The sequence below is a fragment of the Lonchura striata genome, chromosome 3 (genome assembly GCF_046129695.1).
Source record: "Lonchura striata isolate bLonStr1 chromosome 3, bLonStr1.mat, whole genome shotgun sequence".
Classification (NCBI taxonomy): Eukaryota; Metazoa; Chordata; class Aves; order Passeriformes; family Estrildidae; genus Lonchura; species Lonchura striata.
The window spans coordinates 113,082,279-113,100,892 of record NC_134605.1 but is presented as its reverse complement, the minus strand read 5'-3'; the positions used below and the strand labels follow the sequence as shown (position 1 = coordinate 113,100,892).

General features: G+C 51.6%; 1 protein-coding gene across 2 annotated transcripts in view; it reads right to left on the bottom strand.

The window, feature by feature from the left end:
* Positions 1-18,614, bottom strand: part of OTOF (otoferlin) — a 121,239-nt gene that overhangs the window by 10,270 nt on the left and 92,355 nt on the right. For both annotated transcript variants that reach the window (XM_077782491.1, XM_077782490.1), the window contains 12 exons: positions 15,547-15,677; positions 14,567-14,596; positions 12,945-13,088; positions 11,229-11,295; positions 9,156-9,286; positions 8,201-8,335; positions 7,948-8,085; positions 6,736-6,863; positions 5,860-6,030; positions 5,136-5,296; positions 2,971-3,113; positions 2,184-2,272 (listed from right to left, as the gene is read on the bottom strand). In XM_077782491.1, the coding sequence (XP_077638617.1) occupies positions 2,184-2,272; positions 2,971-3,113; positions 5,136-5,296; positions 5,860-6,030; positions 6,736-6,863; positions 7,948-8,085; positions 8,201-8,335; positions 9,156-9,286; positions 11,229-11,295; positions 12,945-13,088; positions 14,567-14,596; positions 15,547-15,677 (1,468 nt within the window). The remainder of the gene's footprint in view (positions 1-2,183; positions 2,273-2,970; positions 3,114-5,135; positions 5,297-5,859; positions 6,031-6,735; positions 6,864-7,947; positions 8,086-8,200; positions 8,336-9,155; positions 9,287-11,228; positions 11,296-12,944; positions 13,089-14,566; positions 14,597-15,546; positions 15,678-18,614) is intronic.

The following is an 18,614-nucleotide window of genomic DNA, read 5'->3' as shown; positions in this document are numbered from 1 at the left end:
AGAGGGCAGGATCAGGGACAGGAGGGGCTCCCAAACATGGAGATGATTACAGGGATAGAACTCTTCCTATAGGGACAGGCTGGGAAAGTTGGGAGTGTTCACCTGGAGAAGGATCCAGGGAGAGCTCAGAGCCCCTGCAGGGCCTGGAGGGGCTCCAGGAGAGCTGCAGAGGGACTGGGGACAAGGATGGAGGGACAGGAGCCAGGGAATGGCTCCCAGTGCCAGAGGGCAGGGCTGGGTGGGAGATTGGGAATTGGGAATTGTTCCCTGGCAGGGTGGGAATTCCCAGAGCAGCTGGAATCCTGGATCCCTGGCAGTGCCCAAGGCTTGGATGGGGCTGGGAGCACCCTGGGACAGTGGAAGGTGTCCCTGCCCATGGCAGGGGGTGAAACAAGATGAGCTTTAAGGTCTCTTCCCACCCAAACCATTCCATGATTCCAGGATCTCCACCTGAGCTCTCGGATCAGTCTCACCAGGGAGAGCCAAGCACCAAGGGGAGCTTTCCCTCCTCTGCTCCCAGCCTCTGCAAAGAGCTCGCCAAAGGCTCAGTGGGGCAGCACAGAACTGGATTTTAGGAGATTTCTGACCAAAATTGGGTCTGCAAAACAACCAGAGCCCAACTTTGTTCCCACTCTCCCCACTTTACTCAACAGGGCTGTGATCCCCGCCACAGAACAGGCTCCGAGTCCCCCTCAGGACCCCAGGAGGTTTTTGGGGTCTTCAGGGAATTCCCAGCTGGCTGGGGAGCTTCCCGTCCCTTCTGCTTGGCTGGGAATTTCTTGATGGTGAAACATAAACCATAAATGTAATCCATAAATGAGCTGTGGCTCATTTATGAAGGCTTGTCGAAAATAAGAACTTAACGATAGCAGATTTCCCCTGGGTGGCTGCTAATTAAGACCAATTTAAGAACCTCAAGAAAACTGGTTTTCCTCTTGTAAAGAAGTCTCCATAACATTAACAAGAAGGACTTCTCTCCCTAAGTAAACTAAAAAAATAATAATAAAAAAGAGACTACTTTAGAAGCAGTAAACTGACCAGAAATTTTAGGTTTCGTTTCTTTACATTATCAGTAGAAAACGAAAAAAGTTGTAGGGAGAGGAAAAATGTTTTTAAGAGTTTGTCTTAATTCTTACTACTTTTTTCTCCCTTTTAATCACTATAAATAATTTTTTTAATGCCCTTTTAAAGTTTTAAACCTGCTGTACTTTTCTTCTAATCCTATCTCACAACAAGAAACATATACACTAGTAATTAACCAATATCAAAACCTGCCACACTCTTTAGTACTTTAACCAAGAAATCTCGAAATTGAGAAACTCCCAAATTAGCAAAATTAGTGGACTACAGAAAAATCACCGTTTCTACCCAGTTTCAAACCAAAACTGCCACACAGAGGAAGTGGCTCCCACGGTGGGAGCGGGGAGGGCGGAATCCTGGCTCCTGCAGCGAGGGGAGGCTGGAGGGAGGCTCAGGACGCGTGGCCACGCACCTCACTGGACGTGCCAGGGAGTGTCCAGGTGAGGGAAGTGGATTTGCAGCCTCCTGAACCCCCTCCTTCGGGATCTCCCTCTGGCAGTGCCCTGGCTGAGCCCATCCGTGGGGTTCCTCCACCTTTTCCTGTTCTCCTTCTGCTCCTGCCCGTCCCGTGCTGGCTCCCGTCGGGATTCCCAGTGCCATCCCTGTATCCCGGCACTGGGGGCAGGAAAAGGACCAAGGCCAGCAGGGTGAGAAAGAACTAGAAGGGATATTGAGGGCAGAAATGTCCTTCTTCCCCCTCCGTGCGCTGCCTGTGCCTGCTTTTTCCTGCTTGGAATGATCGGCTGTCCCAGTGGCCTCCACCACCCATCCTGCTGTCCATCACCTCCTGGAAAAGCTCCATCTAAACTGCCCTGGGATAACCCTGCCCATGCCCAGGAGAGGCTCAGGGCTGGGCACTCTGCTCTGCCCCGGGAACGATAGAATTCCCAAGTTCACACGGGCAAGAAAGATCGGGATCTGCAGGGGATGGAAGATGTGGGATCCCACCCTCTGGAGCAGCTCTGGAGCTGCCTCCAGTGTTGGGATCTCTGGGAATGCCAGCATGGATGAGGAACCCCAGCAGAGGGCCATGGAGCGGTGGCAGGAGATGGGAGAAGCCGACTGTCCAGCCCCAACCTCCCGTTCTCCCTGGTGTTCCTTACTTCTTTGGTTTCCTGGGAGAAATATCGATGGCAGGGCCGGGCGCTGGCATATCCATGGGGAACATATCCACCCACATCTCCAGGCGGCCCTGCGGGGTGGGAGAGGCACAATCAGCTCCCCTTGTCCCTCCTGTCCCCTCCCCACCCGTGTCCCCCTCTTCCCACAGCCATCACTCCGCCCGTGCCAGATGTGGAGTGGGACAAGCTTCTCCCACGGCACAAATCCTTCTCCACCCTTGCAGAAGCGCCTCATGGAGGGGGTGAAACTGGATGGGTTTAAGGCCCTTCCAGCCCAAACCATTCCATGATTCCATAATTTCCACGTGGTCTCTCTGATCAGCCTCACCAGGGGGAGCTTTCCCTCCTCTGCTCCCAAGTTCTGCAAAGAGACTCAACAGGGCAGCCCAGGATTGGATTTTGGGAGATTTCTGACCAAAATTGGGTCTCTAAAACAACCAGAACTGAACTCTCTTCCTGCTTTCCCCCCTTTACTCAACAGGGCTGTGATTCCTCCCCAAAATGGGCTCAGAGTCCTCCTGAGGACTCCAGGAGGTTCAGGGTCTCCAGAGAATTCCCAGCACTGCATTTTGTGTTCCCCATCCCTTTTGCATGGGAATCTGCTGGGAATTTTGCTCCCAGGTGCCCAGTCATGGGGAATCAGGAGGAACTTTGGGATGTGAAATGGATGAGGATGGATCGGGAGGCACTGGCGATTTTCTCTGCCCCAAGGTGGGCTAGGGCTGCGCTGGCCCCCATGGAATGTGGAATTCCCGTTGGAATGTGAGACCTGCTCGATGCCCGGCTTGTCGGGGTTGAGCAGCGGCCGTGTCTCCACGTGCTCGGGGACGAGGCGGCAGCCGGCCCGCGGGATGTCCTCCCAGTGCCGCAGCACCGCCAGCGCCAGGTGCTCGTCCGTCGGCTTCTTCTGGCCTGGAGGACAAGGGAGAGCTTGGACAGCTGGGACAGGGGCACAGGGACAGCAAAGCACCCCGGGCCTCCACCTGTGCTCCAAGGTGCAGAACTGCCTCAGCCCCTCCATCCTTGGTGGGAACACTTTGTCCCGAGGGTTGCAGAACTGTCCCAAGGGATGCAGAACTGTCCCAAGGTGCAGAACTGTCCCAAAGTGCAGAACTGCCTCATCCCCTCCATCCTTGGTGGGAACACTTTGTCCCAAGGATTGCAGAACTGTCCCAAGGTGCAGAACTGTCCCAAGGTGCAGAACTGCCTCATCCCCTCCATCTCTTGGGATGTTTTCTTGGGAAGTTGGGATAAAAAGAACACTTTTGTTGCCCAAGGGTTGCAGAACTGTCCCAAGGTACAGAGCTGCTCATCCCCTCCATCTCTTGGGATGTGTTCTTTGGAATTTGGGATAAAAAGAACACTTCGGTCCCAAGGGTTGCAGAACTGTCTCATCCCCTCCATCCTTGGTGGGAACACTTTGTCCCAAGGGTTGCAGAACTGTCCCAAGGTGCAGAACTGTCCCAAGGGTTGCAGAACTGTCCCAAGGTGTAGAACTGTCCCAAGGGTTGCAGAACTGTCCCAAAGTGCAGAACTGCCTCATCCCCTCCATCCTTGGTGGGAACACTTTGTCCCAAGGGTTGCAGAACTGTCCCAAGGTGCAGAACTGTCCCAAGGGTTGCAGAACTGTCTCATCCTCTCCATCCCTTGGGAACACTTTGGTCCCAAGCATTGCAGAACTGTCCAAAGGTGAAGAACTGCCTCATCCCCTCCGTCTCTTGGGATGTTTTCTTTGGAATTTGGGATAAAAAGAACACTTTGTCCCAAGGGTTGCAGAACTGTCTCATCCTCTCCATCCCTTGCGAACATTTTGGTCCCAAGGTGCAGAACTGTCCCAATGTGCAGAATTGTCCCGAGGTGCAGAAGTGCCTCATCCCCTACGTCCTTTGAGGGAACACTTTGTCCCAAGGGTTGCAGAACTGTCCCAAGGGTTGCAGAACTGTCTCATCCTCTCCATCCCTTGGGAACACTTTGGTCCCAAGCATTGCAGAACTGTCCAAAGGTGCAGAACTGCCTCATCCCCTCCGTCTCTTGGGATGTTTTCTTTGGAATTTGGGATAAAAAGAACACTTTGTCCCAAGGGATGCAGAACTGCCTCATCCTCTCCATCTCTTGGGAACACTTTGGTCCCAAGGTGCAGAACTGTTCCAATGTGCAGAACTGCCTCATCCCCTCCATCCTTGGTGGGAACACTTTGTCCCAAGGGTTGCAGAACTGTCCCAAGGTGCAGAACTGCCTCATCCCCTCCGTCTCTTGGGATGTTTTCTTGGGAATTTGGGATAAAAGGAACACTTTGTCCCAAGGTGCAGAACTGTTCCAAGGTGCAGAACTGCCTCATCCTCTCCGTCCCTTGGGAACACTTTGTCCCTCAGCCAGCACTTCCTAACTCCTCTTATGTCTCTCCAATCCCTGTCGAAGGTTCAGATCCCCGTTCAGTTTTCCCTGCCTGAACCAGTCCCATGTCTGCTGACCATATTTTCCTTCTTTTCTTCACCCCTCCGGGCCTGTCTCCCTCTTTCTTGGGCACACGTGAGTGCGTTGGGACACAACCCTCATCTCCCATTGTTTGGGAATGCATTCCCACGGATAACAATCTCCTAAATGCTGCTGAGGTGTCTCCGTGGCTCTTGGGACATGGCACTGCTCGGAGGGCATTTCCAGAGGCAGCTTCAGGTGTCCATGGATGTCCTGAGTGATTCCAGGAGGAATTACAATAGGACTCTGTAACTGGTCCATACTGGGATGGTGACTGCAGGGCTGGGTGATGGACCCACCACACCAGTCTCGGGGGGTTGGTGGCCTTCAAAGACCCATTTAGAACCACTCCACGATTCAAACTTCTGAGATTCCAACCCTGGATGATGAGGAGACTCCCCCAGACCCCAGCTCTGCTCCAGCACCTCCATCCCATGGGATGATCCCACTGGGCCATACCATTTTCGTCCTCGATCTCCGTGGGGCCGGTGAAGACCCTGTTGGCAACTTTCACTCTTCCCCCTGGCCCGAAGTGCGGCCCATCCACTTTTCCCTCTTTGCACAGCTTGGACAGGATTTGGGAAGGCTTCATGGGATCACGCCAGGTGTTGTACCCGTGGCTGGGAACAGGAGAGCAAGATCAGCCAAAAAAGGTAGCTAGGACAAAGGAAACTTTCTCCCTTTTAGCCAGAAAAAAACCCCCACTGCACCATGAAGAACCCAGAATTCCCAGGGAAAGAATTTGAGGCAGCAAAGGTAAAACTTCAGCTCAGATTTGAACCCTCTGTGCCCTTTTCAAACACCATTCACCCCACTTTGGCTCAGACCTGGAATTCCCAGTGCATCCCACTTGATTCCTGATGCTCGGCATCACCCCGTTTGCTCCCATTTCATCACTGACCTCACCACTCCTGCCAGTCCCACCAGTCCCTCCCCCCGGCCCCGGGCTCCTGATGACCCATCCCACCACTCCCAAGTGCTGATGACAAAACCAGGGACAGCACAACCTCCTCCATTCACCCCTGCCCCTGGCGGGATTGGACGGCGTGAGGTGTTTCCCAAAACAAAGAATTCCAGGATCAGCAGGCAGCGATGGGGGGAGATTCCTGCGGGAGCTCTGGGTGGGAGGTGACACAGAGGAGGGTCCAGGTGGGAGGTGGGACAGGGAAGGGTTTCCCCGTACATGGAGTAGGTCTGGGACACGCCGCAGGTCGCCCGGTGCTTGCTGTAGAAGCGATTCTCCAGGTCGATCTTGGTCTCCCCGATCAGGTCGTCAGTGCCCACCAAGTCCCAGTCGTACACAGCCACGGTCAGCATGGACTCCATGGGGAAAGTGGCCTCGATGTCGAAGGATCTGGGATTGGGGGAAGCAGAGAAAAGCTGCTCCAGGGTCTGGCTGCCACTCAGGACAGGTCCAGCCCATGGATGGACTGCAACTTAATCAAAAACCCAAAGTTGTGTCTCACTGTGTTTTAGTAAGAATTAAGAAGAAGAACGTTCTAAAAAGTCTTCATCCTAAATTCTGTGTATTCTTTTTATTGTAGTTATAAAATAATAAAGTTTTCTCCCCTACTTTTAAGCTCAGGCCTGCTCTACTTTGTTCCTGATCACATCTCACAGCATTCAGTTGAAGAAAGAACGTTTTCACAAGAACGCCAGCATTGCACCAATATCAAACCATAACAAGTCTGCATCCATCACTGCAGGACGTCTGAGGTGGGGTTTAACTCAACCACCAGCACCTGACAGGAGGGAAAATCCTTGACCTGGACATCCCACCACCCCTAAAGCCGAGTTTGTGTCTTATTCTCACTCAAATTTATGTCGAATTGTTCCTAAGCGGGTGTTTCACCTTGATCAGATCCGTTTCAGGTTCATCTCTTAAACACACAGTGCCACATTGACCAAACGCTGGCAAAAGAGGACATCCTGGAAGGATCCCACCCTGTGGGACCAATCCCACCATTCCAGCTCAAGGAGCAGCCGTGGGACACCTCAGCTGCAGGTCTGAGGGCTGGCAAGCTCAGGCTCAGCTCGGCAGTTCCGGGCACAGACTTACTTCCCAAAAACAGGGTTTAGCTGCTTGGAGATGTAGTTCTCCTTGTCCTTGATGTCCGTCTTGCCCAGCTTGATGGCGATGTAGGGATCAGCTTTCCCGTTGATGTCGGCCGGGTGGAGGTCCGTGGCCTGCAGGGAGCAGACGGGATGGGTCAGCGTTGTCCTCAGCAGCCAAGGACTCAGGGGTGGGCCAGTTCTCCATCCCTGAGAAGGGATGGGATGGTTCTCCATCCCTGAGAAGGGATGGGTTGGTTCTCCATCCCTGAGAAGGGATGGGTTGGTTCTCCATCCCTGAGAAGGGATGGGCCGGTTCTCCATCCCTGAGAAGGGATGGGTTGGTTCTCCATCCCTGAGAAGGGATGGAACGGTTCTCCACCCCTGAGAAGGGATGGGATGGTTCTCCATCCCTGAGAAGGGATGGGTTGGTTTTCCACCCCTGAGAAGGGATGGAACGGTTCTCCACCCCTGAGAAAGGATGGGTTGGTTCTCCATTCCTGAGAAGGGATGGGATGGTTCTCCATCCCTGAGAAGGGATGGGTTGGTTCTCCATCCCTGAGAAGGGATGGGATGGTTCTCCATTCCTGAGAAGGGATGGGCTGGTTCTCCATCCCTGAGAAGAGATGGGATGGTTCTCCACCCCTGAGAAGGTTGGGATGGTTCTCCACCCCTGAGAAGGTTGGGATGGTTCTCCATCCCTGAGAAGGGATGGGTTGGTTCTCCATCCCGGAGAAGTGATGGGCTGGTTCTCCACCCCTGAGAAGAGATGGGTTGGTTCTCCATCCCGGAGAAGTGATGGGCCGGTTCTCCACCCCTGAGAAGGGATGGTTTGTTCTCCATCCCTGAGAAGGGATGGGATGGTTTTCCACCCCTGAGAAGGGATGGGTTGGTTCTCCATCCCTGAGAAGGGATGGAACGGTTCTCCACCCCTGAGAAGAGATGAGCCGGTTCTCCATCCCTGAGAAGGGATGGAACGGCTCTCCACCCCTGAGAAGGAATGGGCCGGTTCTCCACCCCTGAGAAGGTTGGGATGGTTCTCCATCCCTGAGAAGGGATGGGATGGTTCTCCACCCCTGAGAAGGTTGGGATGGTTCTCCACCCCTGAGAAGGTTGGGACGGCTCTCCACCCCTGAGAAGGGATGGGATGGTTCTCCATCCCTGAGAACACCTTTAGGGAGGGCCAGATCCCGCTGCCGCACCCCAAATTCCCACTCACCCGCACGATGTAGACTCGGACCAGCACGTTGATGGGGTCGTTGCTGGGGATCCCCTGGAACATCCCGAAGGTGGGCTCATATCCTGCCTCCTTGCTGATGTCATCGGGGAGCGGCACTTTGTAGACGCACATGGAGCCCTGGTGCGAGGGAGGGCATGGCCCGACTGAGTCCTGCTGCCCAGGGCCTCCGGGCAGACAAACCCATCCCAAAACACCCTCCCCAAAATCCTGGCCGGCATTCCTAAGCACTCACTTTGAACCTCCCCACTATCCTCTCCTCCTCCGTGGCGTTGTCGTCGTTGTCCCCAATCTTCCCCCGGAGCAGGTTGAAGGTGTGCAGCCAATCCTCAAAGTTGTCAAACTCCGTTTCCAGCTCTTTGTTGAAGACCTGAGATGAAAAAAAATTTAAAAGGAGGGAATTTGGGATAAAAAGAAAGGCGAGCAAAAGATGTGGTGGGTACTCAATCAGATCGGAAGGAACGAGGGAAAGGATAAGAGGAGCCCCAAGCTGTGCCAGGAAGGTTCAGATCGGATATCAGGAATAATATCCTTGTGGAAAGGGTGGTCAGGCCTTGGCAGGGGCTGCCCAGGGAGGGTCGAAGTGCCCATCCCTGGAGGTATCCAGGGAATTCCTGGATGTGGCACTCAGAGCTCTGGGCTGGGGACAAGGTGGGGATTGGGCACAGCTGGACTGGATGGGCTGGGAGGGATTTTCCAACCTCAGGGATTCTGAGATTCTGTGAACATGGACACCTCAGCTCCCAGTGGTTAATTTTTCTAGGAAGGAGAAGAATCCTCCAGCATTATTGGGTTGGGAACAGGGAATCTTGGAGCATTGGGTGGGGCCATTGTTCCCCCTCTGTGCAAGATCCAGGTCTAAACCCCATCTGAACCCCAGAACAACAGACGACATGAATCCTGAGAAATCCTGGGGTCACTGAACCAGAGTCCACCCCTGTCCTCAATCCTGGCTGCACCAGCCATATTCAGGCAAGAAAACTCTCCCTTGGAGCTGAGACACCTCCAAGCTGCCCCAGGGATGAGCCGATCCCAGGACAACCCCTTTTCTAGTGACCTCAGACTGCTTCCAGCCATAGAGAGAGGCTGGGAAGCCTCATCCCAAGATAAATCCCTAGGAGAGATGTCCCAAGGCACATCATCCCCATGATTGAGAACTTCCTTGGAAGCATCCCCCCCCGCCCCCGTACCTTGAGCTCATCGATCTTCTGCTTGTTCTTCTTCTCGGGGAGCTCAGGGACAGGCTGCTGCTTCTTCTTCTTGTCATCTTTGGGTGCCTTGGACTTGTCCTTGTCCTTGTTCTTCACCTGGGCCTTGGAGCCTTGCATGGGAGAGTCACCAAGTTTGGCATCACTCCGAGTCCAGGGGGAAGCAGTGCAGAGGGAGGACAGGGAAAGGAGGGAGGGAGGATGGAGGGAAGGGAAATGAGGGTGAGAAGAGGTGGGGAAGACCCAGCAGGGCTTGGACAAGGTCCTTCAAAAAGAGGAGCATGAAAGCTGCCAGCTGCCTGCAGGTCCCATCTCATCCCAGCTGTGTCCTGTCTTTCCTTGGATCGCAGTGTCTCCAGAAGCCTGGAGATCTCTGTGTAGGGAATTCCAGGGCTGACCTGAGCAGGAATCACTTGGAGGACTACAAAACATGGACAGAGCACTCTGACAGCGGTGAGAAAACCTGGTCCTGCCCACAGGAGGAATGGTGTGGCCAGCAGGAGCAGGGAGGTCATTCTGTCCCTGTGCTGGGCACTGGTGAGGTCACCTCATGTGCTGCGTCCAGTTCTGGCCCCTCAGGTTGGGAAGGACGCTGGGATTTGTCCAGAGGGGACAACGAGGCTGGAGAGGGGCTGGGGACACAAACCCTGTGAGGAACCCCTGAGGGAGCTGGGGGTGCTCAGCCTGGAGAAAAGGAGACTCAGGGGTGACCTCAGCACTCCCCACAGCTCCTGACAGTGGCTGTGCTCAGCTGGGGTTGGGCTCCTTCTCCAGGAACTGACAGAGCCAGAGGTCACAGCCTCAAGCTGTGGAATTCCAAGGGGAATTCAGGCTGGATATCAGGGAAAAGTTCTTCCCAGGAAGGTGATAAAGTTCTGGGATGGCAGCCCGGGGAGGTGGGGGAGTCCCCATCCCTGGGTGTGTTTAACAAAGCCTGGATGTGGCACTGGGTGCCAGGGATGGGTTGAGGTGTTGGGGCTGGGTTGTACTCGATGATTTTGAAGGTCCCTTCCAACTTGGCCATTCTGTGAATTCTGGGAATTTTCTTCCTCCTGCCAGAGACTTCTCCTGCTTTACGGAGCCTGGGGAGTGGAACCCCAGCCTGGGAACAGAGCGGGAACAGTGCTTGATGCTTCTGCCCTCGGATTGTCTGGGACCGGCTGCAACCACAGGTCACCAGAGTCTCGTTTGGAGCAACCACCAGCCACGGAGAGCTGGGAAGAGGCTGCTGGAAAAGGTGGATTCAAAGGAAACTCCTCCTCACTCTGCAATCCTTGTCCCTTGGTGCCTCTGGCAGCTTCCATGAGGGCTGGACACAATCCAGTGATGGGGACAGACGGATGGAAAAACATGGATGAGGAAAGGGGGAAGGAATGGGAGAGCCAAGGGAAATGGATCATTCTAAAGAGAAAGAAGGAAAACCCCGGAGCACACCAGTGGAAGCCCAGAAGAACCTGCCCAGAGTTGTCTCCAAGCTCAGCAAGACAAGACCTCATTTTTCCCGGGATACAAAGATTGATCTTCCAAAATAAACCAGGCTCAGAGTTTTACTCAGCAGAAGGGTTTTGCATCACCTGGATGGACAAAGTCACCCTTGACCAATCACTCCCAGGATTCTTGGCCGATATTATTTTTGGGACAAAATTAGTCTCCCCCCAAATTTAGGCAAGGTCAGAAGCCCACCTGACCTACAGACCCAAGTTCCTTCAGAGAAAAACACGTTTAGGGCATAATTCATCTCATAATTTTATAAAATTATATTAAGTGGAGAATGATATATATAATATATAAAATTATATAAATTGATAAGTTAGGTGGGAGAACTTGCCCTAAATTGTGTATTTGTCTTCACTGCCTGCATTAGGACAGCAGACAAAGTGTTCAAAATGCGGGGAAAAGCCCTGCAAAAACCTACAAATAGCGACGCTTTTTGGGAAAACACGACTCGCTGGGGGCGTCTGGTTTGGCCAGATTCCCAAAGGGATGTCCAGACATCAAGAGGAATCTTGGCCCCACCTTTCCCTGCTGTGTTCCCTCTCTCACTCCCAGCCTTACCCTCTCCAATCTCCATCTCCTCCTTCTCCTCTGCCTCTGCCGCGGCCGCTTCCTGCTGCCGGAGTTGCTGGGGGAGAAAGGGAAGCCACTGGATGTTAGGAACAATCTTTTCCTGGAAAAGCTGCCCAGAGGAAAGCTGGAGAAAGTGGTGGAGTTCCCATCCCTAGGGGGATTTGAAGCCACATGAAGGCACCTGGGGACGTGGTCAGTGGTGGCCTTGGCAGTGCCGGGGGATGGTTGGACTCGATGGTCTCCAAGGGCTTTTCCAGCCTGAAAAATGTTGGGATTTCATAACTGTTGGAACCCAGGGCACAGGGAATTTATCTCTGCCCGTCCTAAGAGATCCTGATCCCCAGGAGAACACTAGTTTTAACCTTCGTCCATGGAGAAAGCTTCCAAGACTTCGGGATTAATTGGAATCTACAAGTGTGTGAAATGGATAGTGGTGTAGTTTATCACAGGGTGAAAAATTTGGAGTTTTGGGTTTTTACTATGGGGGTGGGTAGGAGACAAGGTGGAGGATTTTGGACGTTGTCTGTTCTCCTTCTTGTTCTTCATCTGCTCCATTTTCTGCAGCGTTGGCGGCACAGAGTGATTGGTTAGGAAGAACAATGCAGATGTTGCATGAACAGAAAAATAATTAACTATTGGTAGAAAGGTAGAAATAAAATATGTTCTACGAGTTAATTGGACAAAATAGCTTTAAAATACCTCGAACCCGTGTGTTTTGTGACTTTTGGTGCCTTTCTCTTTGTACGCTAAGTCTGAGATGTAGACAGCGTGCTGAACTTTTGGTAAGAGAAAAATAAACAAGAACCTGAAGACCAAAAAAACCAAAAGTCCTGTTGGTCTCTCAAAACTGGCACAGAACTTTTTAGGGGTCTCCCTGATGGTAAAAGGGTTTTAAAATAATATGGATTTGGGGAGTTAGAAGGAAAAATTAAATTTAGTAGGCTCTGGGAAAATACTCTGGGAAAGTACAGTCCTTGTGCTTGCTAGAACTGCACCTGTGTAACCAGTATATGATAAATGATATAATTGTTAGATGTGATGATTTTTTAGTCATTAAATATAATTATTATTTAATCATAAGAAAAATCATGAGAAACTGTGGCCAGCGGCTTGAGAAAGATCATAAAAAATTCATGCTTGAATAAGATCAATGTGTACAATAGAACAATATAAGTTTAATAATTAATATGTAAGTTATATAACGATAGAATATAAAATAGGTTCAGTTTGAAAGCCACGTCGGAGTCAGATTTGGGTCCGGAGCCCTGATTCCCAGAGCTCTTCAATAAAGCACCTGCAGATAATCATATCCCGTGATTATGTGTGTTCCTGGACGTTAACATCCCCATCGGGGGGATCCTTGGAGGTTCCACCCATGATGAAGCTCGGCCCCAAGGCTTTGGGAGGAGCTGGAATTAGGGGAGACCTCTCAGGAAGGGAACCACACACATGATGAAGCACAGCCCCAAGGCTTTGGGAGGAGCTGGAATTAGGGGAGACCTCTCAGGAAGGGAACCACACACATGATGAAGCACAGCCCCAAGGCTTTGGGAGGAGCTGGAATTAGGGGAGACCTCTCAGGAAGGGAACCACACACATGATGAAGCACGGCCCCAAGGCTTTGGGAGGAGCTGGAATTAGGGGAGACCTCTCAGGAAGGGAACCACCTCCCCTGGATGCCCCTCAGTGCTGCTCCTCACCCACCTCCTTCATCGTCTCAATGGAAGCGAAGTACTTGGACCACCAGTCCAACATGCTCTCGTCCGGCTCCTCCTCCTCCACTTCCTCCCCACCTCCTCCTCCTCCTCCTTTCTTCTTCTTCTTCTTTTTCTCCTTCTCTTCCTCGGTCTGAAGGGAGAAGGGAAGCACACACAGGGAAGGGGAGGGATCAGGGGAGAGGGAATCCTTGCTGGAAGTACAGAGGTGAAGCACCTGAGCAGGGAGAACGCCCCAGGCTTGGGGGCCTCGTGAACTTTCTCCCTTTTCCAGCCACAGACACTGAGGCACGGAACACCCAAGGATGACCAAGGATTTGGAGAAAGGGCCAGAACCACGGAATGCTTTGGGTGGGAAGGGACCTTAAAGCTCTTGCAATTCCAATCCTGACACCTTCCACCATTCCAGGTTGTTCCAAGCCCCATCTGGCCTGGCCTTGGACACTTCCAGGGATGGGGCAGTCCCACAACACTTCCCCATTTCCATCATCCTATTTATCCGTGCATTTCCCAGGCTACATCTCTGGAATCTTCCATGGCAAGAGTCAAACTGTGCCCAGCAAAGCACCTTGGGTCCCCTTGGGGGAGCAGGGGAACCTCTCCCAGCTGGTACCTGGTTGTGGTGGGAATACCCAAATCCCTCCCGCAGGGCACTGCCTGTCCTGGGACAGCTGGGATCAGAAATCCTGGGACAGATGGGAGCAGAAATCCTGGGACAGATGGGATCAGAAATCCTGGGACAGATGGGATCAGAACCCCTGGGACAGATGGGATCAGAAATCCTGGGACAGCTGGGTTCAGAATTCCTGGGACAGATGGGAGCAGAACTCCTGGGACAGCTGGGTTCAGAATTCCTGGGACAGCTGGGATCAGAACTCCTGGGACAGATGGGATCAGAATTCCTGGGACAGCTGGGATCAGAACTCCTGGGACAGATGGGATCAGAACTCCTGGGACAGATGGGATCAGAAATCCTGGGACAGATGGGATCAGAATTCCTGGGACAGCTGGGATCAGAACTCCTGGGACAGATGGGATCAGAACTCCTGGGACAGATGGGATCAGAATTCCTGGGACAGATGGGATCAGAATTCCTGGGACAGATGGGAGCAGAAATCCTGGGACAGATGGGTTCAGAATTCCTGGGACAGCTGGGATCAGAACTCCTGGGACAGCTGGGATCAGAACTCCTGGGACAGATGGGATCAGAACTCCTGGGACAGATGGGATCAGAAATCCTGGGACAGATGGGAGCAGAACTCCTGGGACAGATGGGATCAGAAATCCTGGGACAGCTGGGATCAGAAATCCTGAGACAGCTGGGATCAGAAATCCTGGGATAGCTGGGATCAGAAGTTCTGGGATAGCTGGGATCAGAAGTTCTGGGATAGCTGGGATCAGAACTCCTGGCCCAAAATGCTCCCCAAACTGCAGGAACGAGGCCACTGGCACATCCCTTGAGGGGACAGCGCTGCTGTCCTGGGACAGAGGGGTGATGTCCCCTCCTGGCTCAGGTTGGGGAGGGTGCCTGGACCATCAGAAGTGGCATGGAAGGGCTGGAGAGGGAGCAGAGAGCTGGGAGCAGGGATGCAGAGAAGATCCATCACTTACCACATCCACCTTCACCACGGCATCGGAATTCTGCCGCCCCGGGATGGAAAGGAACAGGGAGAGGAGAGCAGGTTAAGGACACGCTCAGCTGAGTGCCAGTCACCAGTCCCGGGGTGGTTTGGGTGGGAAGGGACCTTAAAGCCCATCTCATCCCACCCCCTGCCGTGGGCAGGGACAACTTCCACTGTCCCAGGTGGTTCCCAGTCCCATCCAGCCTGGCCTTGGGCACTGCCAGGGATCCAGGGGCAGCCACAGCTGCTCTGGGAATTCCAGCCCAGATCCTCCCCACCCTCACAGGGGACAATTCCCAATTCCCAGTCTCCCACCCAGCCCTGCCCTCTGGCACTGGGAGCCATTCCCTGGCTCCTGTCCCTCCATCCTTGTCCCCAGTCCCTCTGCAGCTCTCCTGGAGCCCCTCCAGGCCCTGCCAGGGGCTCTGAGCTCTCCCTGGATCCTTCTCCTCTCCAGGTGAGCCCCCCCAGCTCTCCCTGGATCCTTCTCCTCTCCAGGTGAGCCCCCCCAGCTCTCCCTGGATCCTTCTCCTCTCCAGGTGAGCCCCCCCAGCTCTCCCTGGATCCTTCTCCTCTCCAGGTGAGCCCCCCCAGCTCTCCCTGGATCCTTCTCCTCTCCAGGTGAGCCCCCCCAGCTCTGCCTGGATCCTTCTCCTCTCCAGGTGAGCCCGCCCAGCTCTGCCTGGATCCTTCTCCTCTCCAGGTGAGCCCCCCCAGCTCTCCCAGCCTGGCTCCATGGCAGAGGAGCTCCAGCCCTCGGAGCATCTTGGCAGGAATCTGTTTTGGTGGAGGAAGCTCAGGAGCAGAAGGGTGGGAGAAGGAGCTGAAATTCCCATTCTGGACACAAAAACGGGCACAGGCAGATGGAGTGTGACACCCCTGGGACACGCTGCCTACCCAATTCAGGCTGAAATCCCTCAGACATCAGCAATTCCATGAGGAAAGAGGTGCTGCCACACGGATACTCACAGCTTCCAGCTTCACCATGGTGTCCATCTTCTTGATGGGGACCTCGGGTTCCATGTTGACCACGATCTCCCCTGTGGGGCGAGAGCGATGGGCCCTGCTGGTCATGGCCAGGTAGCCGTTGAGGTGCTTGGCTGGACAGAGGACAGAAAAGGAGAAAGGACAAGGGAGAGGGACAGTGGAGAGGAGAAACCGACAGTTGAGGTGAGATCCTACAGGAATAAGGCAAGAAAGTGAGAGTTCAGGTGAGATCCTACAGGGTTCAGGCTGGGAACCGAGATTTCAAGGGAGATCCTACAGGATTCAGGCCAGAAATTGAGATTTCAAGGGAGATCCTACAGGATTCAGGCCAGAAATTGAGATTTCAAGGGAGATCCTACAGGGTTCAGGCTGGGAACCGAGATTTCAAGGGAGATCCTACAGGATTCAGGCCAGAAATTGAGATTTCAAGGGAGATCCTACAGGGTTCAGGCTGGGAACCGAGATGTCAAGGGAGATCCTACAGGATTCAGGCAGGGAACTAAGAGTTCAGGTGAGATCCTACAGGGTTCAGGCTGGGAACCGAGATTTCAAGGGAGATCCTACAGGATTCAGGCCAGAAATTGAGATTTCAAGGGAGATCCTACAGGATTCAGGCCAGAAATTGAGATTTCAAGGGAGATCCTACAGGATTCAGGCTGGAAACAGATTTCAAGGGAGATCCTACAGGATTCAGGCCAGAAATTGAGATTTCAAGGGAGATCCTACAGGATTCAGGCCAGAAATTGAGATTTCAAGGGAGATCCTACAGGATTCAGGCAGGGAACCGAGAGTTCAGGTGAGATCCTACAGGATTCAGGCTGGGAACCAAGATTTCAAGTGAGATCCTACAGGGTTCTGGCCAGAAATTGAGATTTCAAGGGAGATCAAATAGGATTCAGGCCAGAAATTGAGATTTCAAGGGAGTTCCTACAGGATTCAGGCAGGGAACTGAGAGTTCAGTTGAGATCCTACAGGGTTCAGGCCATAAATTAGGAGTTCAGCTGAGATCCTACAGGATTCAGGCCAGGAGCCTCCCCCCAAAATTGGGAACACAGGAATAATTCCCTGTTGCTATTGGACACAAAATGAGTGCACAGAAGCTTGGTAAACTCAGAAGATAAAAAAAGCGAAAGTTTAATTTGAATATCTGCTGTTTATAGAATTCCAGAGGTGATTGTGGACTGGAGGATGGAATTGCCACCTCTCCAACCACGCCGGTCAAACCAAAATCCATCAGTTCTCTCCTCCCACAAAGAAGAATGCAAAACCATCATTGTTTATGTGAACAGTGACTAAGAACTCCAGTAGAAATATCTAAACATTATCAGAAGGTTAAAAAAGTTTTATGAGAACTTTAAAACTTTCAAAATAACTATAAAAGAAAATTTAACATTTTTTAAAATCAGAGTAACAATTCCCAAGGCTCCCAAGCCCTTGGCTGCTGGGATGGTGTTTTTGTTTTTTTTTTTTTTTTTTTTTGGTTTTTTTTTTTTTTTTTTTTTTGTTTTGTTTTGTTTTGTTTTTTGGTTTTTTGGTTTGTTTGTTTGTTTGTTTGTTTGTTTTTGGTTGGGTTTTTTTTGAGCAGCTTTGATTTTTAGGAGAACACTTTTAACCTTTGTTTATGTTTATGTTTTTAATCTTTGTTTATGGAAAACATTTCCTAGATTTCGCGATGAATTGGAATCTATAAGTGTGGAAAATAGATAGTGGGGATTTATATATGTGTAAAATAGTTAATTATATATATATATATATATATATATATATATATATATATAAATAGTTAATTATATATATATAAATTATAGGGTGAAAAACATAGAGTTTTGGGTTTTTACTATGGAGGTGGGTGGGAGATAAGATGAAGGATTTTGGGTGTTGTTTGATCTCTTTTTTGTTTTCCATTTATTCTATTTTTTATTGTGTTGGGAGTATAAAATGATTGGTTAGAAATAATCACAATGTAGATGTTCTGTAGATAAACAAATAATTAGTTATTGGTAGAAAGGTAGGAAAAAAGGTGCATTTTAAGAATTAATTAAATATATAGTTTTAAATTACTTTAAATTTTTGTGGTTTGTAACTTTTAGTGGTTTTTCTTTTAATATGCTAAGTCTAAGATGTAAATAGTGCATAGAATTGTTAATAAGAGGAAAAATAAACAATAATTTGAAGATCAAAAATACTAAAAGTCCTGTTTGTTTTTCATTTTGACTACAAAAATTTTTAGGGGGTCTCCTCACACCACTTGGAACCACCAAAGTGCTGAAGATGAGGTTTTTCTTGGAGTTCTGGACCCAAAACCAGAAGTTCTGTGGGAGAGCCAGCGATCTCATGGTCTCAGAGCCCATCCCACCTCCCTCGTCTCCCCGTGGATCACAGAATTCCCAGGATCACCAGGTTGGAAGAGACCTCCAAGTCCATCGAGTCCAACCCTGCCCCAACACCTCAACCAAACCGTGGCATCAAGAGCCACATCCAGGTTTTGTTAAACACACCCAGGGATGAGGACTCCACCACCTTCCCAGTCCCTGGGAATTCCCAAAATTCCCAGAATTCATGGAATCACCGGGTTGGAAAGGACCTCCAAGAGCATCGAGTCCAACCCAGCCCCAACAACTCAACTGAACCTTGGCATCCAGTGCCACATCCAGGCTTTGTTAAACACATCCAGGGATGGGGACTCCACCACCACCCTGATCACTGGGAATTCCCAAAATTCCCAGAATTCACATAATTACCAGGTTGGAAGAGACTTCCAAGACCATCGAGTCCAACCCAGCCCCAACACCTCAACTCAGCCCTGGCACCCAGTGCCACACCCAGGCTTTGTTAAACACACCCAGGGATGGGGACTCCACCACCTCCTTTGCTGCCATCCCAGAACTTTATCACCTTCCTGGGAAGAACTTTTCCCTGATATCGAGCCTGAATTCCCCTTGGAATTCCACAGCTTGAGGCTGTGACCTCTGGTTCTGTCAGCTCCTGGAGAAGGAGCCCAACCCCAGCTGAGCACAGCCACTGTTAGGAGCTGTGGGGAGTGCTGAGGT